Raw genomic sequence first — 26,660 nt, forward strand, 5'->3', positions numbered from 1 at the left:
ATTAAAGGAGACGGTATTTCCAACAAGTAAAGCTGTGAGAGTGTATTTCTAAAAACATTTTTTTTAGGTGGCCAGGCTGTGGTGACGCACGCCTTTAATCCCAGCCCTTGGGAAGCAGAGACAGGTGGATCTCCATGAGTTTGAGGTCAGCCTGATCTACAGAGTGAGTTCCAGGACAGACTCCAAAGCAACACAGAGAAACCCTGTCTTGAAAAGCCAAAAAAAAAGAAAAAGAAAAAAGAAAAGAAAAATTTAAGTTGGGATTGCACCATGTCTTGCAGGCCTTAATCTCTCAAGTGCTGAGATTGTAAGTATGTGCCACCGTGCCCAGCTAAGACTGTCAATCTTTCTACGTGGTAGATTCTGTATATGTTAGAGGAGTTCTCTATAATACTACCAGGTATAACCAGCTCTTAATAAAAAAAAATAATAATCTCCAACATAATTACCAGAAGTCAAATCAACTGGGGCGGGGGTGGGGGGGAGGAACCTGCCAATTCATTCTCAATGTGTATGTGAGACAGAAGGAGGGGAAGGGATCCTCTTGTAGCCTAGGCTAGCCTCAACTCCTTGCATAGCTGAGGATGACCTTGGACTTCTAATCCTCCTACCTCTACCTCTTGAGTGCTGAGATTACTGGTTTGCACCACCATGTTCAATTTCGGCATTGCTGGAGATTGAACTCAGGACTTGGTGCGCGGTGGGCAGGCACTCCCTCAACTGCGCTGTGTCCCCAGCCCTCGGTCTCAGTAATTCTCTGAGATATGCAGCAAATAAACATAAATAGCTTGTCATAAAATAAAAATTGTCAGAGTTTACTGAACATTGCTACCCGATGATGGATCAGCGGCTAGCAAAAAGTGGACCACGGGGCAAACTGCTCATCGCCTATTTCTGTTAGAAAAGTTGTACTAAAACAGCTTCCGCTATCCACTTATGTCTGGTCTACAGCTGCCTTCACAGCAACTCAGAGTTAGGCTGCTGGGACAGGGAACATCTGTCCACAGACTGAGGTCCTTTACCTTTCTTTTACTAAAAAGCTCTGGAGCCCACGTGCTTCCTACCACATGCATTCTGTCTATCCAGAGATGAAGAGTCAAGTTCAGAGAGCTTCAGGGAACTGCTAAAATCCGTGCAAGCCCCTCCCCACAATGGGTTATCCTCCTGGCTAGCTGCCATTCAGACTAGAAAGCCAGGGTATCTCATAATAGATGTCCAAAAATGACGGGGCTGTTCTGTTGGGATCTACCCATGGAATATAAAGACCCTCCTACTACTGCAAGGCTAGTGGTAAATGCAAGACAGATGTAAAAACACTACTTGCACTAAGTAGTTGCCCCTGGCTGAAGACTAGATGCAGGCTCTCAAAACCGAATCTCTATGCTGAGCGGTTGAAGCCGCTCTCCCTTCCCGGTGGCCAGTATTCGCCCTGAGCTGGGCACACTCACTGGCTCCTATGGCGAGAGCAGGAGGCTTCCATTGAACAAGGGCCTCTCGAGAACCAAACAGCACCGAGAGCTCCTGTGGGTGGTCTGGCAGCGGGTACGACTGGATGGATGAGCCAAAGATGACCAAGTTGCCAAACCCAAACTCTTCTATGTGACTCAGGTCACATCCCACGATGAACTCATTGAAGGACAGCGAGTCCTGCTGGAAAATGGCCTTGCCGTTTGTGATGAGGAAGTCATTGTTCTCACAAGCAAAGCTCCGCACCTCCTTAAGGGGGACCCAAGGCAGCACCCGATGGAAAGCCGAGCCGTCCAGAAATGTGGACATGAAGACCTGCGTGGTGTCATTGAAGTAAATGATGCGCTTGGACTGCGGCTTCACCGCAAAGTCCTTTAACGTGCTACTCTCCACGATGCGCACAGCTTCGGCGTGCGTGCCAGGCGGCAAAGGGAGATTGATTCTGTAAATGCCGTCTCTCAGGAGATAGAAGACATACCTGACGGGACGAAAGAAGGCTGGTGTGATTCAGCGCAAGGGTGCCAGTGGAACCTACTGGGCTAATCACTTTAGTCTGTTACACACTCAGTACCATGTATCCCAGGACTTCCCCAAGTGCAAAACAATAGAGGTCCAAGCCGGAACTGTGCCCTGCTGATTACCGCGAGAAGTTAGAAGATTAGAAACTCCATCCTGTATTATGATGCACCATCTTTAAATTCTTATAAGGGGCTTTTTGAAGAATCAGAGTTAGGACTAAAAAGTATCTTTAAAGATTTTAGAGGCAAGCATATTATAGACAAATCACACAGTTAGGGTTGGGGAGATGGCCAAGTGAGGAAACTACTTGCCAGATAAGCATGAGGATCTTAGTGTGGGGCCCAGAACCCATAGAAAAGCCAAGCACAGCTGTGCACACCTGTAACTCCCATGGGACTGGGGATGCAAATCCTGGAGGCTCCTTGGCAAGCGAGTCTACCAGAAAATGCTGAGCTGTGGGTTCACTGAGAGACCCTGTCTCAAAAAACACAGAGTGTGATAGAGAAGCACACCCAGCTTCGACCTCTAGTCACAACTTGTACAGACAAGGGCACATGCACACACATGTACACACACACACACACACACACACACACACACACACACACCCCACATGGATTTATAAACATGTTTCCTCTAGATTATACAAATTCTTAAGTCAAATTCTGCCAGTGAACTTTATCTTGCATTGAGAATGATAAACAGAAGAAACAAAACGTTGTATTTTGCTACAATTAACCCAACTACTTTGTATCTCCGGTCATCTAAACGTTTAACAATATCTGCCTATAAGTAAGTCAGACAATTACAAATGTTTCATTTTGTAAACAATGGAGAATATCCAACAAGTGATGAAAGCTGCTTAGCAGGACCACCCAACTATCAGGAGAAGGAAGCCAATAGAAGAATTAAAGACGCCTAGGGGGCTGGGAGGTGGCTCAGTGGTCAAAAGCATTTTCTAGCTCTTCCAGAGGACAGGATTTCTATTCCTGGTACCTATATCAGGCAGCTCACAAAGCCTGTAAATCCAGGGGTGCTGCGGAATAATCCTTTTGTATACTGTAAAGATTTGTCACTTGAATTCGTTTAATAAAAAGCTGATAGGCCAGCAGCCAGGCAGGAAGTATAGATGGGACAGCCAGACATAGAAGAAGCTGGGAAGAAGAAGGATAGAGTCAGAGGAGTCACCAGCCAGACACAGAATGAGTCGGACACACAAAATGGGATAGAGGTAAAAGCCATGTTGCAGAATGTAGATTAATAGAAATGGGTTCATTTAAGTTGTAAGAGGCAGTTAGTAATAAGTCTGAGCTATCAGCCAAGCATTTATAATTCATATTAAGTCTCCATTTTGGTCATTTGGAAACTGGCAAATGGAAAAGAAATCCACCTACACAGAGGATTTCAGGCCTCTGACATCTAAGGGCATCTGTACTCAAATGTACACCCACATACACACATAACAATAAAATAAATATATTTTAAAGACTCCCTATGTGGAGTCTAGCCTCATGGCAATGAGCAGGTGATCTTTTAACATGGAAAAAGAAAAGACATAGCTTAATATTTTATGGACAATCAAATATCAAAGTAAAATCTTAACTGGAGAGATGGTTCATCAGTTAAGATCACTTGCTGCTCTTCCAGAGGACCTAGGTTCAATTCCTAACACCCACATCATAGCTCATAGCCATCAGTAACTCCAGGTTCAGGGGATCTGATCCCTCTCTGGCCTCCTCAGAAACCAGGCATATAACTGGTGCACAGATATAAGAGCAAGCAAAACACTCACACACAGCAAATAAACACTTTGAAACATTTAACTGGTGTATATAAAACCATTCATTTGTAGTTGATTCAGAATTTGTGAACATGAAAATAGATGTTAGTGAGTTCAAACCATTTAAAATATCTTATCAGAACCCCGTGCACTGTTACATTCTAACTGACATCATCACTATCAAGCCATTGTCCTTGTCCTTGTTCAGTCCACTCTCACTCCTCTGGATGATCTTCCCAAATCGTTATAACAGCAACCACATCCCGCCCAGCCTGAGGTAAAACCCTGAGATACCAGCTCACCTTGAGATATGAAGCTATGCCGTTTCCCTCGAGGGAGAACAGTAGTGGACAGAAGGGACGGCTCCTGACTGTCCGTTCTACCAACTTCAGCATGGTTAAAAAGCGTTTGGAGAAACAGACTGCATAGAGGGAAAACTGTCTGGATTAATAAAGCACAGACTTCGAACTGAGGCAGAGAAGAAAGCAGAGCTCCAACCGTGCTCACTGCGCGAAAGGAAAGAAGATGGAACAAGAGAAAAGGGAGCGAGAAGACGAGAACAGACAGAAGTGGGAGGGGGAGGCAAGCGGTGGGATGAAGGGAAAGGTCAAGATTCATATCAAGTAGAAACCCCTCAAGGGCATGATGCAATGGTAGAAAAATAACCACATGAAGGAGACCACTGCAACAGCAGGACAGCTATAAACCGCTGCACACATCAGGTGCCCTACAAGGACACACACTTGCTCAAAGTTACATGCTGACAAAGTTACATGCTGATTTTCGTAGAAACTTTCCGGTCAAAGTAGAAGATGGTCAGAAGGCAGGGCCTGATGCAGAGGGCCCTATTGTACAGCAGCATGGGTGATCACTAGATCAGCTTGTGTCTCGACCTCCCTGTCTAACAAAGGCACCTACCTCAGTATAAAATGATTATTGGAAGGAAGACCTTGGTACCACGTAAATATAAATAAATTGGTATAATCCTAATTATCAAGATCTTTTCTGGTCACATTTCAAAATCTCAGCACAAATCTGTTTTATTTTAATGGGGAAAAGGAGTCAATGAGTACCTCACCGTGGTGTATTTGAAAGGCTGATTTGGTAAGTGAAGTTCGTTATCCACAGAATGATTCATGTTGTGTAACTGTCAACAGCAACAGAGCATTCCATAAGATCTTAGACCCTCACAAATGAGGGAAATAAGATCTAGACCACACGAGACTGTGTGCATTCAGGTGGTGTGGCTGTAACTGATAACTAAACTTTTCATTTAAAACTTGGAAAACCGAAACAGCTGGAAGAAAACAAAATATTCTTCCAGACACTGGGTAGGGAAGAACTTTCTAAATGGACCAGGAATTAGCCCCAAGAATCAGCAGCTGAGACCACATGAAATTTAAAAGTTTCTGCACAGCAAAGGACACTATCATCAGAGCAAGCCAACAGTCCACAGAAAGGGAGAAAATCTCAGCCAGCTCCACTTCAGAAAAGGCGCTAAGATCAAGAGTTTACAAAGAATTTCAAAAACTGAATACTAAGGAGTAGAATCACCCATCCTAAATGGGCTGATGAATTCAATAGATCGTTTTCAAAAGAAGAAGCACAAAAGAGCCAATAACTAATTTTAAAAGCATCCAACATCCCTAGCCATGAGGGGGATGCAGATTAAAACTACACGGAGATATCTCCTCACCCTAGTCTGAATGGCTGTCATCGAGAAATCTGACAACAAACGTTGGAGCAGATGTGCAAAAAGGGAATGTTTACTCACCACTGGTGGGCACGAGAATTAATACAGCCATTATAGAAATCAGTTTAGATTTCAAATTTAAAACAGAACTACCATATAATCCAGCTGTTTCCCTCCTGGTCATATATCCCAGAGAACTCCATAGTCTACCACAGAGATATCTGCACCTGTGTTTATTATTGTACCATTTGCCATCCCGAGGAAATGGAACCGATCTAGCTGTCCATCAACCGAAGGGAGGATAATAAAAATATGGGACATGCACCAAACAGAATATTACTCAGTTGTAAAGGAAGCTGAAATCATGGATTTGGAGGAAAATGGATGGGAATAGAAACTAATATTAATCAAAGTTACCCAAACTCAGACAAGAAAGCACCACCTGCTCTCCCTCCTATGTGGATCCTAACCTATGTACATGCACATATGTAAACAGCCGTAAGTGTACATGCAGTATAACGTTTGGAAAGGAGCCTAAGAAAGGGGAGTATAGGGTGAGAAAGGATGAAATGCAGTCAAAAGGACACAGGAGCAGTGGTGGCGCACGCCTTTAATCCCAGCACTCGGGGAGGCAGACAGAGGTGGATCTCTGTGAGTTCAAGGCCAGCCTTGAGCAAGGTCTACAAAATGAGTTCCAGGACAGTCATAGCTACATAAAGAAACTCTGTCTCAAAAAAAAAAAAAAAAAAAAAAAAAAAAAAAAAAAAAAAAAAAAAAAACTGAAAAAAGGGGGGAGGGACATCAGTCATTAAAAAAAGCTACAAAATTTATTGTTTTTCTAGTTTCAACTCTGTCATAGTTTTCTTTTTTGTGGTGGATAAGCAAATAAAAATGTAATTGACAGAGAAAGTACAAAAGCCTGAGTGCACCTCCACTACTTCAGAGTGGTCATCGCAACTGTATAAAAGTTCAGCACAGAAAAGAGCCCGGGTGGGACTGGGCAAGCGTTTCAGTCTCTGGGTAACAGTCCTAGCTGTCCTAGAACTCACTCTGTAGACCAGGCTGGCCTCGAACTCACAGAGATCCGCCTGCCTCTGCCTCCCAAGTGCTGGGATTAAAGGTGTGCGCCACCACTGCCTAGCCTGTGTGATGTTTTTGTATGTAAATTCATTACAATAAAGTGATCTGTCTTAAAAATTAGGACGTTGGTTGTGCAGGTGTATCCATTAAAATCCACCACTCTAGAGGCAGATGAGGCAGACTTCCATGAGTTCGAGGCCAGCCTAGTCTATACAGTGAGTACCAGCCCCAGCCAGGACTACATTGAGAACCTGTCTCAAAAATTTTTATTTAAAAAGATCTCAAAAGTCCACAGGACTTACCCTATATCACAGGGTTTGGGTTTTTGGTTCTTAGTTTTGTTTTGTTTCATTTAGTTTTATAGATCTATAATTTGGGTCAGAGATGTGGCTCAGTCAGTAAATTGCTTGCCTAGCATGCAGAAAGGCCTGGGTTTCCCAGTACCTCATAAAACTAGGCATCATGGGACACATGTGCAATCCCACAACTTGGGAAATGGAGGCAGAAGAATCGGAAGTTCAAGGTCATCCTCATCTACTTAGTGAGTTTGAGACCAGCCTGTGTTCGATAAAAATCTATAGTTTCTTCCTATTCTCATGTGGTCTTCATTTATCATGGTCTCTTGTTCCTTGTTCTCCCTCTCAGTTCTTGATCCAGCTGGGATCTCCTGCTCCCCTAAGCTCTCTTTCCCTCAACCCTTGCCCTTCATTACCCCCACTCACATCCAAGTTGTTCATGTAGATCTCATCCATTTCTCTGTCATTGGGCAATTCCTGTGTCTTTCTTTGGGTCCTGTTTTCTGGTAGCTTCTCTGGAGTTGTGAGTAGCAGTCCAGTCATCCTTGTTCCATATCTAGTATCCTCCCATGAGTGAGTACATACCATGTTTGTCTTTCTGAGTCTGGGTTACCTCACTCAGGATGATTTTTTCTAGATCCGTCCATTTGCCTGCACATCTCATGATGTCATTGGTTTTCTCTGCTGAGTAGTACTCCATTGTGTATATGTACCACATTTTATTTATCCATTCTTCAGTTGAAGGGCATCTAGGTTGTTTCCAGGTTCTGGCTATTACAAACAATGCTGATATGAACATAGCTGAGCAAGTGCCCTTGTGGTATGATTGAGCATTCCTTGGGTATATGCCCAAGAGTGGTATAGCTGGATCTTGGGGGAGATTCATTCCCTATTTTCTAAGAAAGCACCATATTGATTTCCAAAGTGGTTGTACAAGCTTGCATTCCCACCAGCAGTGGAGGAGAGTTCCCCTAGCTCCACATCCTCTCCAGCATAAGCTGTCTTCAGTGTTTTTGATCTTAGCCATTCTGACAGGCATAAGGTGGTATCTCAGAGTCGTTTTGATTTGTATTTCCCTGATGATTAGGGATGTTGAGCAATTCCTTAAATGTCTTTCATCCATTTGAGCTTCCTCTGTTGAGAAGTCTCTGTTTAGTTCTATAGCCCATTTCTCAATTGGACTGTTGGGCATTTTGATGTCTAATTTCTTGAGTTCTTTATATATTTTGGATCAGTCCTGTGTCAGATGTGGGGTTGATGAAGACCTTTTCCCATTCTGTAGGTTGTCACTTTGCCTTGTTGACCGTATCCTTTGCTCTACAAAAGCTTCTCAGTTTCAAGAGGTCCCATTGATTGATTGTTTCTCTAGAGAGGTCCACAGAAATCCACAAAGATACCTCCACAATAGACTAAGATACCTCCACAATAGACTATTGGCAATGGTCGAGAGAAAACCCGAACTGACCTACTCTGGTGATAGGATGGCCAAACACCCTAATTGTCATGATAGAAACCTCATCCAATGACTGAGGAAACTGGATGTAGAGATCCATGGCCAGGCCCCAGGTGGAACTCCAGGAGTCCAATCGGCAAGAAAGAGGAGGGTTTGTATGAGTGAGAATTGTAGAGACCAAGATTGCAAAAAGCACAGTGACAATTAGCCAAACAAATGGAAACACATGAACTATGAACCAATAGCTGAGGAGCCCCCAACTGGATCAGGCCCTCTGGATAAGTGAGACAGTTGATTAGCTTGATCTGTTTGGGAGGCATCCAGGCACTGGGACCGGGACCTGTCCTCAGTGCATGAGCTGGCTGTTTGGAACCTGAGGCTTATGCTGGGACACTTGGCTCGGCCTGGGAGGAGGGGGCTGGACCTGCCTGGACTGAATCTACCAGACTGAACTCAATCCCCAGGGGAGTCTTTTCCCTGGAGGAGATGGGAATGGGGGGGGTGGAGAACAAGGGAATCTGTGGCTGATATGTAAAATTATATTAAATTATAAAATTTAAAAAAATCTATAGTTTAGGAATCAAACCTAAAATGGAAATAAATTTCTGGGGCTGAAGAAATTGCTCAGTGAGTAAATGTACTTTCTACACAAGGACCTTTGTTTGAATGACCAGAACCCATATATTTTTCATGCTGATATTCTTAGAAAAAGATTGCTCACTGTTATTTGAAGCCAAAATTTTCTATTTGTATTCTTTAAAATTTTAGAAATTTTGTGTGTGTGTGTGATGATGATGATGATGATGATGATGATGATGATGATGAATGCATGTGCTAAACAAGCTAAATACTTCACGAATAAGCATGTTCAGTTACACTCTTGACGGGTGCAGGAGCCAGGCTGGAAGAGGAAATGAAGCTGAACGGCTCAGCCACAGAGGCACATGATGAAGGAGCTTCTCACGGTGACTGCTGAAGGGAACAATGAGATTGACTCCCATCATAAAATAGTGTCAAGTCTTGGACTAGAATCATGGTCCCAAGGTCTCTAACAAAAGGTCATTTCCATGAAACTCTAGTTTGCTGCAGAAGAGGAAACAATCAAATTTGAAAGCAATTTTAATTAAATTGACCTGAAATGAGGTGCTCAGATGAACTTACCGGGTGTTGATGTGTGGCAATGATAAGCAAGCTTCACTGAGATTTTTGCCAATGGAGGAGAACCCATATTTACAAGGCTAACACTTACCCATTATAGGAATCCACCACAACTTTTTGAGGTGCAATAATAGATAATGGAGTAATTTCCTCAAAATTTGAACAGTTTTGTAAGTCACAAACATATGCCTATAAAATAAAAAATATACCAATAGGATTAATGTCTGTCTGCATTTATCTTGGCACCAATATCTGCTCTGCAGTTCTGTACTTGGAATTGTGACAGTCACTATGGACTTTACAAAACACACAAGAAAAGCATTTAAAGGGTAATTTAACTGGTGCACAGCTATAATCCCAGAGCTGAGGAGTCTGAGGTAGGAAGATAATAAATAACAGGCCAGCCTGATCTATACAGAAATACTCAGTATGGAAAAAAAAAAGGAACTTTATATTTTATGTCCTAATAAGTTTATATTCTATTAATACCATTAGGATATAAGCATGTTTTTGTTTGTATTTGTTTTGTTGTTTGTTTGTTTTGGTTTATGGAGGTATACAATTATTTTCAAAACTTCTGTTATATTCAAGCTTCTGGGCTTCAGGTGGGGTGGTTGTTATTGTTTGTTTTTGCTCTTTTGGGGGGCCTGCCACCCAGCTCCCAAATAAATCACACATGGAGGCTTATTCTTAACTATAAATGCCCAGCCTTAGTTGGCTTGTTTCTTGCCAGCTTTCCTTGACCTGAATTATCCCATCTACCTTTTGCCGCTGGGCTTTTCCCTTTCTCTATTTCTGTATATTTTTTGTTATTTTTTTACTCTGTTGCTGGATGTGTAGCTGGGTGGCTAGTGCCTGGAGTCCTCCTCCTTCTCTGTCTCTTTCTTCTTTCCTCCAGATTTCTCCTATGTATTTTCTGTGTCTGCCAACCCCACCTATCCTTTCTCTTGCCTTGCTATTGGCCGTTCAATTCTTTATTACCATCAGGTGTCTTAGATAGGCAAAGTATTACAGTTTCACAGAGTTAAACAAATACAACATAAGCAAAAGTAACACACCTTAAAATAATATTCTACTACAGGTTGTAGCCTTTGCTCATTGCAATAAACATGCACTTATAAAATGAAAACTTGAAACACAGGAAGACTGTATCTTCTCAAAGATTCCAGTACTAACATACTTTCAGAGACCTAGTAAAATAAACCCAGGTTAGTATATAATTAAAGATGCTTCCAGCAGACTTTGCTCAGGATAGACTTACACAGTGATGCCAGCTTTTTTTAAAAAAAAAAAAAAAAAGAAAGACTTATTTATTCATTATGTATGCAGTGTTCTGCCTGCATGTATGCCTGCAGGCCAGAAGAGGGCACCAGATCTCATTACAGATGGTTGTGAGCCATCATGTGGTTGCTGAGTATTGTACTCATGACCTTTGGAAGAGCAGTCAGTACTCTTAATCACTGAGCCATCTCTCCAGCCCATGCCAACTTTCTTAAAGCAGATAAATTATCGTTAACAAAAACTTGCAACCATGAAAAACTAAAAATAACCTTAACTTCGTGGTAGATCAGAACTAGCTTGCACTAGGACACAGCTAGACCTTCTTATAAACTAGGTCCATGATTCATTGCTGACCTAGTATCTGAAGTAAGTAATAAGTGAGACAAAATTGTGTTTACCACCAAACATGCATGTTAGTACTGATAAGTAGTCATATGTGCTCAGACTAACCAATTTATCCATGATGAAATACAACCTCTGGTAAAGCCAGTCTATGGAGATGGAGGAGATTACACCTGAGCCTCTGTAAAAAATTCTCAGATCAGACATATCAGACATGTTGGCTGCCTCCTTCATCCATATGAAAGGTCCTTCTGAGAAATAAACCACTTGCTGTTGGACGTTGACTGCTATCCCTAGAAGAGTCAAGAGAGTGCATCCATGTGGTTAAATGTCCACAGGAATAGAAAAACTCAGACAGAAGTGAATTTGTCTTTAATGTTTGTTGAAGTCAAATAGAAGTTCTTATACTTTAAAAGTATTCTTCTGAATCCTTCTAGTACATATAACTTATATGTGCAAATATGCTAGGTATTTTCATAATGTACATAAAACACTAGAAGAATTCTAGAATAATATGTTCTACAAATATTCAAGATAGTAAATTCTAGAAACATTTGGGGTAAAGTGCGTTTGTTGTGGGATTTAGTTTGTTTAGTGCTGAGAGATTCCAAAACTTCAAGTATGTTTAAGCATGTGCCCTATCACTGGGCTATACTCCCAAACACAAAAGCACTTTTGAATATCTTCTTATCATTTGAAAGTTTCATAATTTTTTTGATCAAATCCATTCCCCATGCCCTCCCCTCCAATTCCTCCTCAACTCCAACCACTATTCCCTCCTAATTTCATGTAATCTCTTTTTCTTTCTTTTCTTTTCTTTCTTTTTTTTTTTTTTTTTTTTTTTTTTCATTTTTTGAGACATGGTTTCTCTGTGTAACAAGCCCTAGCTATCCTGGAACTCACTTTGTAGCCCAGGCTGGCCTTGACCTCACAGAGATCCACCTGCCTCTGCCTCTTGAGGGCTGGGGTTAAAGGCATGTGCCACCATGCCTGACTTGATTCCACATAGTGGTACCAGTACATGCATGAGTATGGTGCCTTTTAGGAATGTGGGTAGCCTGTCAGGGTCACTGAAGCAAACTGACTCTCCATGTCCCAGCAGCCATCAGATGCCAACCTCAGTCAGATACAGGAGCTCATGTACCCTCCCCTAATCATGCTGGATTTGTCTGGCTTGATCTTGCACAAGTCTTGTGCATTTGGTCGCAGCCACTATGAGTTCATATGTACAACTTCTTAGTCTTATCAAGAAAATACTTTCACTACAGTCCCCATGTAGTGTGCACAGCACATTTCAGTATTATTAAAGCTATCGAGAAAGGATAAAGCTGACAGGTCATTGTCCAGTCTGATTTCTCCATGTTCTATGACTAAAGGATGGGTGTCTTCAGAAACAGCATCTTCCATCAAGCTCTGGAGGGTGGTAACCAAGAGCATTAGCAATATCCTGTAATGTTTGGGGGACCTATGGTATCCCCATAGCTAGCACAGGCATCCAAGAGCAATTTTTAATATTCCTCTATTCTATAGGTTTCCACCCAGAAATTCCAAATATTTCCTTTTACGGCAAGGATACATGCTTCTGTTAGACTGACCTGTAATATTCTGATGAATAGTATCTGACCAAAGGCAATGTGCTTCATCTACTAAATACTTTAATGACCTCTTTCTCAGAGAAGTTTTTCTGGATAAAAAGAGCCATTGTTCTTCTTCTTGAACTGAAAAACATAATTTATAGGCAGGCTGACCAGCCATACACATAGCAACACAAAAAGTTTTAGTACTTCAACACAAGGGAGATGGCACTTAAAAAAAAAAAAAAAAAGACTGACTAAATTTTCTGGAGTTACTTAGAGGTATTGCATCTGTGGCAAAATCTCCATAAATCTGTGATTGGGGTAGGAAATAGAATGACAATCAAGTAGGACCATGTAAACATATCATGTGACAGCGCCGTAACATCCTTGTTCCAACTGAAGCAAAATCGTTATCCCCGGTTGGGATAATTCCCTTCATAGATGTAATCCAGCCTCAACCAAAGCGGTTGTTACATAACACAAGTTATGTTGAAGGTGTTGCCTCCAAATTCTCTCCCTTTCAAGCAGGACAACAGTTCTTAAATAAAATTTGAAGGCTACAGAACTCTGATTGATATCCTGTTCAGCTGAAAATGGATGCAAGGTCCATTGAGTGATGGACACTTTCAGGACAATGAATAGATGGTATGCAATAATCCCGCAGCAACCTTAACCTTGCTCTATATTTAACTTTCTCCTTGGGCATGTTACATGCCTGATAATAATACCTCTCTTTTCCTAGAGTCTAGGAAGAGCCAAAAAAAATATAGGCTGATGATAGATGACATCCAGTACTGCAGGCATGGTTGTATGCAGATTGGAACGAACAGTGGTCAAGTCGGGAGATGGAGTTCTCCTTAAAGCGGAGAACAGACCAAAGGAATTTTGAGTCCCTGAGTTAGTCAAGACTCTAACTCATTACACACACACACACACACACACACACACACACACACATACACACACACACACACAATCTAGTGCTTCTTAGAAAGCATTTGCTCCTACAAATAACAGTAGACTTCAGACCCTCAAGGTAATAATTTTAAAAACAACCAAAAAAGAGTACTTATAAAAAATAAGATAAATACAAAGACTGAATTTTCAAAAAGTTGATATTTAAATTCTTAGTGTTCATATAGAAACATTAAGGCAGACTGGGAAAAATCTCTGATGTGTCTGATGTGACAATACACAAATGAAACCATGTTGGGATAAGAAAGTTTATATGTAACTCCTAAATTTGTGAATGCAAATCACCATACCTAGCCAGCTTCCTTAAAATGCTTAAGTTTTTCTATTTTTAAGTCTCAAAATTCTAATATCAACTGTCTATCTAACCTTCTATTTGTCAAATATGTAAAGTAAGTTAAAAATTAAAATTATTAAGTACCAAAAAATGCATAAAGAGGAGGGATGTTGAGGTCTACCAGATGACCCACTGAACACTGACCTTTAGCACAGTCAACCTTTAAACCTGTGTAGCAAAGAGGAGAAAGCTAGACCATACCTGATGGAGATGGAGTGGAAATTAAAGATTCTGCTTCTGGCCCCTCACCAACTTCGTTTACTGCTGCAATAGAAAACCTATTCCAAAAACAATTTGGAGAGATGAGTTTCCCATGGCATGTTGTGAACAGGAGATAAATATAGGCGCAACAGAGATTCTATTTAAAGGATGCTGTGGTGGCACATAGATCCAGTTACTTGGTGTTACAGCTCAACACTGAGCCGACCATCAATCACCTCCTTGTTTGCGTTCCCCACAGCACAGTTCAGGGTCACTGAGGTCAAAAGCTGAACTCTGCTATCGGCATGACCCTTTCTCCCCTTATGTAAAGAACTCTTAGTAAATGCCAGGGAAGCTAACCATAATAAAATAATCCTCAGTGGTTAATTTAAAATACCACTAACAGAATGTTACCTCCTTAATTTTTTTCAGGTTTGATTAAATAAACAAATTACAGACATGCTATTTATGTTATTATTGCGTCACACCTATAAGGATCCTTTAATACACTGAAAATACTTCCGCTTAGGGTGGTGTGATATATAATACACATGCAAATTCAAGAAAATGTACAACTTCAACACAATGGAATGGAGTTGGTGGCACGTCTCTAAATAGACTTAACTGATTTTTAGGCAGATTTCTTAAATAATCGTCACGCCTGCCTTAATGCTGGTGTCACTTCTGTCTGTCCCACGTAGCTCTTACCTGTACGTGGTGTTTGGAAGAGTGGAGTAAAACTGGAAACTGGTTCTCTGGGTCCCTGAATCTAACTTTTGATTTTTACTGATCAGCCTTAAATTATAACCCAGAATAGGTCCACCCGGGAAGTGGGGCGGAGCCCAGCTGACTTCCACAGTGTCCGGGCTTGAGCTTTCGATTTTCATGATGAAAGGCGCAGTTTCCGGAACTGGAGAGAGAAAGACGACATGGTGAGGGTGAAAAGTGTACATTTCTGTGCTCTTAAAATAGGATAATGGGGGGGAAAATGTTTTCAATGGTTGACATAAATAAAATCTTTTCATTAATACTGAAATCAGGACAGAGGGATGGTACTTAGAAATTTCGAGCTGCAGGTCCTCGTCTCTAAATCATACCAGCTAAGTACTGAGCCCTACCAAGACTCTGGCATCTTCCTCCTTTTTAACTAAGAAACAACAGTGAATACTGGAGACATGAATAGGACCTATGTTCTAGACAAAGAGCCGTCAAAAACTCCTGGAGACCTAAGTAAACGGTGGGGAGGCATCAGATGATGAGAGAATTCACAAAAGAGTCAATGATTAACAGAAGGTGACCAAGGCAGGTCCTGGGACTCTTTACTCCTTGAGCTATGGCCTAACTGGTTGCAGATGAAGATGTGGCTTTGGATAAATGAAATTAGAGTGATCTACTTCTCTTGCACTACTATCTGCCCTGACAATCCTGATGATACCTCCTAGACTAGACTAGAAGACTAGAGAAGAACTGAGCTTCATCAGCCAAAAGTCCCAAAGATGACAAGAATAATTTCTCTTTTTTATTAATTTGATCTGACTAGCCCTGGGTCTTGACCATTGTATTTCTGTGGTACCAGAAAACATGTCGGTGTGTTGGAAGTGTGTGAAGCGCTGCTGGGATAAAGGCGATCTGTGTGTGTTACGTCAGTCTGGACCATTTCAAGCGTGGCCCCTGGCCAGTGTCTGACCTTGGGTTCTAGGAGGAAATGGTCAGAAAATAATCAGCAGAGGTGGTCATACAATCTCTGAGACCTAACTATCAAAGAAAGGACACTCATGAAGGAAGGAAAAATGCCCACAACAAATTTCATCAGTTTGCAGGCTCTGCTTAGACCCAAAATCAAGTTCAACCTGAGAACGCGGCTGTAAATCTACATGACCAGAACATGTAATCCATCTGACCTGGAGCAAGTCTCCCCAAGTTGCCTCAATTAAGTCATGGCTCAGAAACTCCTGAGTGTGCCCCATCTGACACCCGTGTCCACATCGACCCCCGTGTGCCCCACATCTGACACCCTCCGAGTGCCCCCACTCTGCACTCCCTGAGTGCCCCCCCCCCCTGCCCCCCACATCTGACACCCTCCCTGAGTGTGCCCCACATCTGACACTCTCCCTGAGTGTGCCTCCATCTGACACTGTCCCTGAGTGTGCCCCCCACATCTGTCACCCTCCTGAGTGTGCCCCATCTGACACCTCCCTGAGTGTGCCCCCCACATCTGACACTGTCCTGAGTGTGCCCACATCTGACACTCTCCCTGAGTGTGCCCCACATCTGACACTCTCCCTGAGTGTGCCCCACATCTGACACTCTCCCTGAGTGTGCCCCCACATCTGACACCTCCCTGAGTGTGCCCCCCAATCTGACACCCCCTGTGTGCCCCCCACATCTGACACCCTCCCTGAGTGTGCCCCACATCTGATACTCTCCCTGAGTGTGCCCCACATCTGACACCTCCCTGAGTGTGCCCCACATCTGACACTCTCCTGAGTGTGCCCCACATCTGACACCTCCCTGAGTGTGCCCCACATCTGACACTCTCCCTAGGTGTGCCCCAACATCTGACATTCTCCATGAGTGTGCCCACGATCTGACACCCTCCCTGAGAGTGCCGTTTTTTTAAACCCATCTTTGATGAAATAGTCAATATCAGAAGAGTCTCCTAGCTGGTCTCAGTCTCTAGGCTTCCAATCCCTCATTCCCTCATAGTCTCTGCTTCTCTTTTTAAAGACTGTGTGAAGCAATTACTCCCCCGCTTCAGACGATTCCATCACCCTAACTGCTTTTCAAAAAGTCTGAGTGCTGGAGCCTGGCATTCAAAATCCTTGGCACTCTGGACCCATCCTTGCCCTCCCTCTTTCTCTCCCTGCATCACATGCTTCCATCAGACAAAATGCTCACATCCCTTCCTTGACTTAGGACTTAGTCTCTTACTCTGTTTCTGCAGGTACCAGCCCTGGCCCTTGCTCCTCTCACCTCTTGTCCAAACCAAAAAGAAAGAAACTCCCTTCAGAGAAATGCCTTTGGAATTTCATTCTAGAAAAAAATATCTCCCTGCTCAGACCTCCCATAAGTATTCGTCAGTGCCTCTGATTAAAATGTTTCTAATCAAGTTTAGATGGCACGTTCCCGTGTGACCCGGCCTCTGGATACCTGCCATATCTAATCTCCTCTTCATCCTGCTCCATGCCTTCCAACCACATCGGCGCCTTCTCAGACATACCCAGCTCACTGCTGCTATCGGTCCTTTGTCTCTACTCTCCCTGCTACCTGGAAAACTCACTCCTGAATATTTGCATAGATTCTTGTCTCGCATCATTCAAAGCCTTCTTCTCAGAGAGTCCTTTCCTGACCACCCAGACATCCAAAAATGGGTCCCACCCCCAGGCATTTCTTCGACCTATGCAACTTTTTCTTCTTTGCATTTACTCCTATATACAACTGCCCCAGTTTTCTCCCGCCATGTCTACTCCCCAGGCATCATTAACAAATAACCCCAGCTCAAACCCTTCCTTCCTCTGCAAAAAGATGTGGGCCTGTTCCTTGGCAGTAGCCATTTCCCTGTGGTGCTCAGTCAGACAGAGGTAATAACTCTGACCCTGAAGGAAGCAGTGTGGTCTCCCTGTGGTTCCCTGGCTAACAAACCTAACAACAGGCAGCAGGTCTGCTCTGCAAATTCAAGCTTTCCCTTAAGTGGGTTGATTGTTCAATTCCAGCACGTAGTAGGAAGAGGCAGGTGGATCTCTAGGAGATCAAGGCCAGCCTCATTTACTTAGAGAGGTCCAGGAAAGTGCTACAGAGAGAGATCCTTGTCTCAAAAAACAACAAAACAAACAAACAAAAAGAGCATCTTTAAAAGTTCAAAGTCTTTCTAAAATATCCAGTGTCTTGTTACTGTGGGTTCCTAGAAAACCAGTAAGTAGATAGATAGATAGATAGATAGATAGATAGATAGATAGATAGATGATAGATGATGGATAGATAGATAGATACATACATACATAGATACATAGATACATAGATAGATACATAGATACATAGATAGATAGATAGATAGATAGATACATACATACATACATACATACATACATAGATACATAGATACATAGATACATAGATACATAGATGGATATTTTCTTACACCAAGAAGGAAGCATCAGGGCATAATCACAATCAAATCAAAGCAAAACCAAACTCCGACACTAAAACATCGAGGGCTTAGTGTCTGGGTCTCACAATCCGCTGGGTTCCTCAGAACCTGCATCATGTCTCCACCTCTGCCCGCTGCGATAGATACAGCTTATCTTCTAGTCTCAGGCCGTGCTGATGCCCTCAACAGTCTTCGCATGGCACTGGCATCCTCAAAATATTAGTGCTCTGCTGCAACTGTGCTGAACTTACACTAATGTCCTGTGCTCTTTTCAGGGACTCTGGTCATGCCACATGAAGCCAAGCCTCAACTTTCCCTATGACCCCTTCAAACCTAGGGCTTCTACTGCAACTAAGGTTTTACCTTCACTAAAGGCGTCTCCTGGCCTTACAAAGTGCCAAGCCTCGGTTGCCCTCCATGCCCTTCATCATGTCATCACCTGGGATACTCTAACACATTTCCAAGTTTGGCTGCCAGGATGAGGTACAACCTTGGCTATCTCTCTGTACAACTGCTTCTTTGTGCTGACCCTGGAGAAACACTCCCCAGAAGATTTCACCTCAGCGATGATGATCTTTTCTTAATCACCACTGACATTTCTGCTCCAGGGGACCAGAATCAATGGTCCCAGAAGCAAAGGTTTCACTTTACTCTCCTGTTAATCAAAACCAGTTCTTGGGCTCCAGCTGACCCGGGCCACAAATTCTTCACATGAACAGCTCAGACAGAGTCTTTGCTTCCCTCTGAAATTTCACAAGCCAGACTTCCTTTGTCTGTATCACTCTCAACGTTCCTATCTTCCAAGCTCCCACAGAATTCCAAGCTCCCACGGAACAGCCCATGGAGCTCTGAACACTCAATAGCTTTTCTAGGCCAAAGTTCCAACTTCTTCCACAGTCCTGAAAACAACAACATGGCCAGATCTGTCACAGCAATAGTCCACTCTCTAGTACCAATTTCTGTCTTAGTTAGGGTTTCGATTGCTGTGATTTAAAAAAACACTGTGAACAAAAGCATTCAGGGAAGAAAGGCTTTACTCTGGCCTACAGTTGCAGTCCATCAGGAAGGAGTCAGGGCAGAAACCTGAGGCATGAATTAAAGCCTGGACCATGAAAGAATGCTGCTTACTGGCTTGCTCCCCTTGGCTTGCTCAATCTGCTTTCTTACACAACCCAGAACAACCTGCCCAGGGATGGCATCTCACACAGTAGGCTGGACCCTCCCACATCAATCATTAATCAAGAAAATGCTCCCTCCCACAAGCCAATCTAATCTAACCAATTCTTCAGTTGGGGTTCCCTCTCCTAGTGACTCTAATGTATGTCAAGTTAACAATAACTAACCAGCACCCCTCATTTATGTGTTCACTAGTGACCATGTTTCCCCTCTACCAAATGTAGGTTCAACAAGAGTAGGGGTCATTGCTTTGATCGCTGAGGAATTGTGATCATTACCTGGCACACGGAGAAGGGCTCAAAGGCTAAATGGAATACCAAAGGAATCCATTTCTTTCACTGCTTTAAAATAAAAACAAATGAAACCAAAACTTCGAAATAACATCCTTACTTCACAAGTGACATGTGTTGGCCTACCTCCATAAGGATGAGTCCTATAACTTGGACTTGGCAGGGAATAAAGATGCAGCTGGGCTGTGAAGATCCAAACCACTCGAAAAACATACTCAGTGAATGGGTGCAGGGGCTCCACCACATAGGAGAGCTTGGACACAGTCTAGATCCAGGAGAGAGCAAAAATCAGCATTCGTCCAATCACCATGACCCACTGAGACACAGGGTTCAGATTAATATGGGTGTGCCTTTGGAGACGGGGCTGCCCAGATCCTATTGCATGTGCAGTAGACCAGGAGTTGAGCTTCCAGACACCAGGCTGCATTAGTCACACCATTCTCTCCTTTACGGAAAGCTAAGGATTCAGTTACTTGGCACTTACTTCAAGGATTTACGTGAATTTTCCCATGTCACTATACTTGGTACACTAGGCTATTTTTTTTTTTCTGAACTTGCTCATGCTTTCCTAAAACCCACCATCCTGAATGGCTACTATAACCTGCTCTTTAATTTAGGAAAGCCCCTTCAAGAATCTCCCTCATGCCCTTCACCCTAGTTGAAATCACTTTAGAGGATGGTGCAGATAAAGAACATAAATGGTTCTATAATGCTGTGCTGACAGAATTATGTATGTAACATGTATACTTTTTCTTCATAAAGGGTTTCCAGAGTAGCAGAGATTAAGGTTCACTTAATCCAGCCACTGTGCTCGATCATTGCTAGAATGCATTAATGTCAACAAGTCCTTTTTTCTATCCACAGGAGATATTCCCCAAACACCCAGTGGAAGCTTGAAACTCCAGCTGGTACCAAATCCTACATATAAGCACCATAATACCAATCCTGTGACAGTCAATTCAATAGCGTTAATAGAGGCTGTCTAATAGATCATTGGCGTATACCGTGTGGATACACTAAACCGAAGGATGATTGACTTTCCAATGAGCTAGAGCAAGATGACCTGATACTTCATCATGTTCCTCAGAATCACGTGATTTAAAACTTCCATTTCATTTTAGTGGTGGTGGTGGCTTTGATGGGTTAGGTTAGGTTAGGTTAGGTTTGGTTTGGTTTGGTTTGGTTTTCAGACAGGGTTTATTTTGTAGTTCATGCTAGCATGGAGCTTTCTATATAGCCTACACTGGCCTCAAACTCATAATCCTCCTGCCTCAGCCCACCTAGTAATGAGACTAACAGCCCTGTGCTGCCACAACTGGCTTCAATCTTTTATTTTTTAAATACTTTTCCATCTGAAAATCATAAATAATATTTGAGCACAGGTGACTGAAACTTGGGAAACCAAAACCACAGGTAAGAGGATCAGGATATCTTGGAGTTTTGAATAATTTGGGGACAAAATGTCTTTGTTTAGATAAGAAAGTAGCTTAGCATACCTCTGTGTAAGTCCAGCTTCCTGGAAGCTGGTCGTATTTCCACTGGATGATGTATTTTACTCCAGAGATGTTGGCCGGGTTCCACCGTAACGTCACGCTGTGACTCCCAATGGAAGACGCAAAGGGCGCTGTGGGGAGCTCCGTTCTTTCTGAAGAGGAAACCACATTTCAGTCGCTATTCACTCTCCGGATGGGTGTGGCTGCTTTGTCTAGGCCTCTCCTGCTACATAACACACCTGAGCACTGAATTATATTCAGCGTAGTCTATTTCTATCACAGGGGGACAGCACGGTATTCTGAGGCTGAAATGCAGAGTATTGTTTTCTGTTTCTTTTGTTTACGAGACACTCAAGTGCAGAGCATGTTAGGACAGCAAGCAACATTCTCCTCCCAGTTTCCCACAGCCACTGGGAGTAAGAAGCCAGCCTCTGAGAGGAGAATGACTGCTTATAGAGGCGCCAGGAAACGCCGTCTGCCAAAACCCCCCAGCGGGAGGAGATTCTGGGGAATCTGCTGGAGACAGCCACTAACATCCAGGCTGAGCTGTCAAAGTGCTGGCCCTGCAGACACCACTGGAGAATCAGTGCATTAGGATAAAGCCACTCACTCGAACACACCCAGCCTAGTCTCCAATTCGGCCAAGGGAGCTGCCACACACAGACAGTTCCCACCCATTCCAAATCCAACCCTGGGAGGCATAGCTTCTAAACACTCACAAATCCTGACCGCCTTTTCTGAGCTGCCATGTACACAGGAAGTTCTTTACTGAACAACTATTTGCTGAACAATGTTCTTCACATAAAATAAATTATTCTGATACCCTCAGCTCATCAAAACAGCAGCCCTCCTCGACGTGGAATCTGTTCAGGATGTAGCGCCCCCCTCATTGGGTTAACAGGGATTGGGCCAGGCGTGTAGTGAATCGGTAGAGTGCTTGCCTAGCAAGCCTGAGACGCTGGGATTTGATCCCAAGAACCACACAAAATGGAACGCAATGGCACATCCCAGTATTCCCAGGAGAATAGAAATAGAAACAGGAGGATCAAGAGTTCAAGGTCTTCCCTGATTACATATCAAATTTAAGATTTTGAGCTGGTGAGAGCCTGTCTTAAATATGTGTGTGTGTGTGTGTGTGTGTGTGTGTGTGTGTGTGTGTGTGTGTGTGTGTCTCGGGCAGTGGTGGCACATGCCTGTAATCCCAGCACTCAGGAGGCAGAGGCAGGTGAATCTCTGTGAGTTCGAGGCCAGCCTGGTCTACAGAACTAGTCCAGGACAGGCTCCAAAGCTACAAAGAAACCCTATCTCGAAAAACCTATATATATATATATATTTACTGACCTTGAAGACAAAAGGTCAATCATGTTTCACATTTCCTGTGTTTTATCTAGAGTCTAGTGGCTCTTCATCAGCATGGCCTTAGTATTTGAAACTACATAGATAGATAGATACATAGATAGACAGACAGACAGACAGATATACACAAATGTTAGCAGAAGTAGTTTTTGGTTTTTGAGACCGGATGCCACTCTGCAGTCCAGGCTGACCTTGAACTCACTTCGAGAGCCACACTAGTCTCATACACAAATATTTTCAATGCTATTGAGATACCGGAGTGTGGGTGCTGTGAGAGGGGCTCCCTTATCTTTTCATAAGTCGTCATCTGTGTGCCCTCCCTCTGTGGCAGAGATTACTTAATGACGTCAGCGGTGTTTTCTTACCCAGCACTTCCTCCTCATAGGCACCCTCTGCCGCGCTGCAGCCGACCTCACAGGACTCCCTCTGTGGAAGACAAGTGGCATGAGTCAGTGCGGCCTCGGAGCTGTTTTTGCTGATAAGCTTCAGAATGCCAATCTGGAACCTAAATGCCTTATCTATCTTTATAAGTGGGGCGCAGTAGCACCTGCCTGTCATCCTAGCCCTTTCCAGGTAGAAGCAGGAATTCAAGGCCATCCTTAAAAGTCAGGGGCAGCCTGAGCTACGTAAGAACCTGTCTCTCCAGCCTGGCCTACAGAGCCAGTTTTCAGCTCAGTCAGGGCTATACACAGAAAAACCCTGTCTAGAAAAACAAAACAAAACAAACAAACAAACAAACAAAAAACTGGAGAGCGAGAAAGAGCACAAATATTTAAAGCACACAGCAGTTCTGGCGGGTTTTAGTGATTTCCAAAATCCTGTCATCATCAACACAATGTGATTTAGAACATTTTCCTCACACCGTGAAGAAACCCTGCTGGGCGCCCTTACACATTTCAATTTCTTCTATTTCATTTTCCTTAAAGTGACTTGATTTACTGAATTTATTCCATGGCCTTGTCATTCTACAGTCTGAAAAAAAACGCGGAGAGCTGAATAGTTCACCTTATTTTTACCATCTTGGTTAAAATTTTGATGAGCTGGAAACCTAAAGATCCAGTCCAAGATAAATGCATTTGATTATTTGTTGTGTTTTCCCCGACTTTCCTTGGAATTAAAAACTGACCACAAATTATACAAGAGCCAAACATTCTAATGAATATCTTCGTACCAAGGCTGACTTTTGAGATCTACAACAGCCTAATCACAATAGACGCCTTATCTCAAGAAAGCAAGAAACAGAGTACATATTTGAGGACGGAAACCCAAACGGCCCGCAGCTCTTAACAGGTGCATCACCCTTAGCTGGGGGGGGGGGACACCCCTGGGGAGAGAGCACACATCGTAAAACTCCAGCAAGGCTGAGCTCTTCTCCCTGATGTCCTTGAGTTTATGATTGCAATCCCAGGCACAGCCCGCTGTCAGTCCTCAGGATGATGGTAAGAACCATGGCACAATGCATCTGCCCAGGAAAGAAGAGCGGTACCGTGCAAATATTAACTTGGAGATGTTTGAGCTGTGCCCTGAGAGGAAGTAGAGCCTGATAAGCCTGGGTTTGCTTAGTTAAGGATTAATTCCCGTACCATGGTTTGGGCTTGGGATTGTTTAACTTAAAGGTTCAGGAACATGTCACATCCTCTTGGGAAATTTGAATCAAGCTCATTTAGCCTATCAACCCCCCTGAGGAGAAGATACAAACCAAGAGGCAACAAAAGCATGGCATAAATGAAGGTGTTTCTTCCAAGAAACAAAGACTTTGTTCAGAAATATATATATTACTTGGAAATAGAGGCCATTCTGGAAAAAGAAGAAAGAAAATAGTGGCCCTGTTTTTCCTGGTTCGTTCCCGCCCCCTCCCCCCTGGGGAAATACAGAATAAATTTTCTATCAGTCTGAGAGCTTAAAATGATCTCAAACGGAGACAAGGCTGTCTGTCAGCTGTGCCGCCCCACTCACGAAGGCAAAGCAACATCAGTCTTTCAATGACAGCATCCTGCATTTCCCAGGCCTAAGGGGCCCGGAGAGAACATAGAGGTGGTATATGAAAGCAGTTCACAGAAACTGAACCAGAAGCTTCTAGATGGAACATTTATACCGTTTATTCCAGGACACCTGACTGCCAACACTTCTCTGCCCGGGGGTTTAATCTATCTGTCGTCTTTGAATCTACCCTCACTTCCACTTTCTCACAGTGCTGAGACCATCTTTATTATCTCTTGGCTTCCCGGACTGACTCATGGGCTGCCTGTATCTTTGCTAATTTTCCTAACACAAGAAAGAAACACCCTCCAACCTCCATATGAATCACAACGTTCTTTCATAAACAATCTTTCATTCATTGAAGAATATTGGGCCGGGCAGTGGTGTCATGTGCCTTTAATCCCAGCACTAGAGAGGCAGGAGGATCTCTGTGAGTTTGAGGCCAGCCTGGTCTACAGAGCAAGTTTCAGGACAGGCTCCAAAGCTACATAGAGAACCCTGTCTCGAGAAAAAAAAGAAAAAAAAAAGAAAAGAAAAGAAAAGGAGATTATTGAATTTTTTTTTTGTCCCAAGTCTTGTTCTCAGCTATGAGAACATGGCAGCAAACACGGTAGGTAAGTTCCTTACTTTTGTGGAACTTACATTGTCTTAGACGGGGATGTAGAATAAATGAGTGACAAGTTTAAAACAAACACCTCACATAATGAGGAGGGTGTGACTGAGTGCGGTGGTACCGGTCTGTGGCAAGAGGGTCAAAGTCGTGGGGTGTGGCTAGGAGACTTCCTTTAGTGTGCTCAGCTGGAACAGTACAGAGGTGACAGTCAGGACCTGAGCAGTTAGCAGGAGCAGGGCTTGTGAGGGAGGATGGACACCTGGATGCAGGAAGAGCCGCCTACGGTTGGTTGTAAGAGTTGAAGCCACTGTGTCTGGCACAGAGAACATGGGGAAAGGAGTCATGGAAGACAGCAGTGAGTCTGTCAGGCTCCTACAGCATGCCATCATCTTCAACAGGAATAGGAAGCCACAAAGAGGCTCCCGGAAATAGGAGAGTGTGCTTTTACCCTCCATCAAGAGGCTACGATGCTATGCTAGATCAGTCCGTGTCTTAAATGATCAGGAATGTTGCGGCTCACTTGGCATCATCATTTTCTAAGTTCTGTTTTACCAAGCTATCGTTTAAGCTCTTCCTCCAAACACTACAGAGTACAGAGCTCCCAGGCACCCATGGGTGGAAACATCCATGGTCAAGGTGCTTGCTTCCTGAAAGGTATGGGTAACTGAGTTCAAATGCTCACGGAGAGAATCACATTATGTAAGCACAGACCACCAGGCTGCATGATGATTGACAAGTGAGACTCTCTCCTTGTTTTTCCTGACTGGCTGTTTCCTTTTAAGGGCTGTGATTTAAGAGTAATCTTTGCTTTAATCATATAATGGGGTTGAGGTTTAGTTTTTCCATATCATCAGGGGAGATTCTCAATTGTTCACCTTTAGGACAAATTTCTCACTGTTTCATGTCAACCAAACCCTACCTCCACCCACTGGCAGGGAAAAAAAGACCCTGCAATGCATCATAGCCACAGACTATCAAGTAACTTAATGCTCTAATGAACAGTTTTGCTTCCCGTTAAAGAGGGAAATCTTCCAGCTTTGTTCAGGGATGACCACGCACATCCTGACCCAGGCCACGTAACATAGTTTCAGTTCTGGTTTCAAGGCATCTAAATAGAGCATAACCAAGCTCATGTTTGTTTGTTTGTTTGTTTTGTTTGTTTACTGGGTGAGGAGGCTCATGCCACAGCTCAAGGATGAAGATCAGAGAACAGCTTCAGGAGTCAGTCTCTCCTTTTACTACGGGGTTGCCTGGTATCAAACTCGGATCGTCAGAATTAGCAGCAGGCTCCTTTACCTACTGAGCCATCTTGCCATCCCATAGCCAGGCTTTAAAACTGAAAGATAATAACATTTCTTCACAAGTAAGCAGGGGGAAATGTGATTCAGAGTGTTGGCAAAAGTTTTGGCGGATAAAAGGTTTCTCTTTGGGGGTTGGTTTAGTTCTGTT

The 26,660-nt window shown here is 43.3% G+C and overlaps 1 protein-coding gene across 1 annotated transcript in view; it reads right to left on the reverse strand.

The window, feature by feature from the left end:
* Positions 1 to 26,660, reverse strand: part of Ros1 (ROS proto-oncogene 1, receptor tyrosine kinase) — a 124,722-nt gene that overhangs the window by 78,750 nt on the left and 19,312 nt on the right. Inside the window, 9 exon segments of the mRNA XM_037200364.1 lie at positions 1,449 to 1,945; positions 9,538 to 9,635; positions 11,178 to 11,362; positions 12,665 to 12,787; positions 14,157 to 14,233; positions 14,865 to 15,066; positions 19,896 to 20,034; positions 21,266 to 21,414; positions 22,984 to 23,044. Of these exon segments, the coding sequence (XP_037056259.1) occupies positions 1,449 to 1,945; positions 9,538 to 9,635; positions 11,178 to 11,362; positions 12,665 to 12,787; positions 14,157 to 14,233; positions 14,865 to 15,066; positions 19,896 to 20,034; positions 21,266 to 21,414; positions 22,984 to 23,044 (1,531 nt within the window).

This window comes from Peromyscus leucopus, chromosome 8a, assembly GCF_004664715.2.
Source record: "Peromyscus leucopus breed LL Stock chromosome 8a, UCI_PerLeu_2.1, whole genome shotgun sequence".
Lineage (NCBI taxonomy): Eukaryota > Metazoa > Chordata > Mammalia > Rodentia > Cricetidae > Peromyscus > Peromyscus leucopus.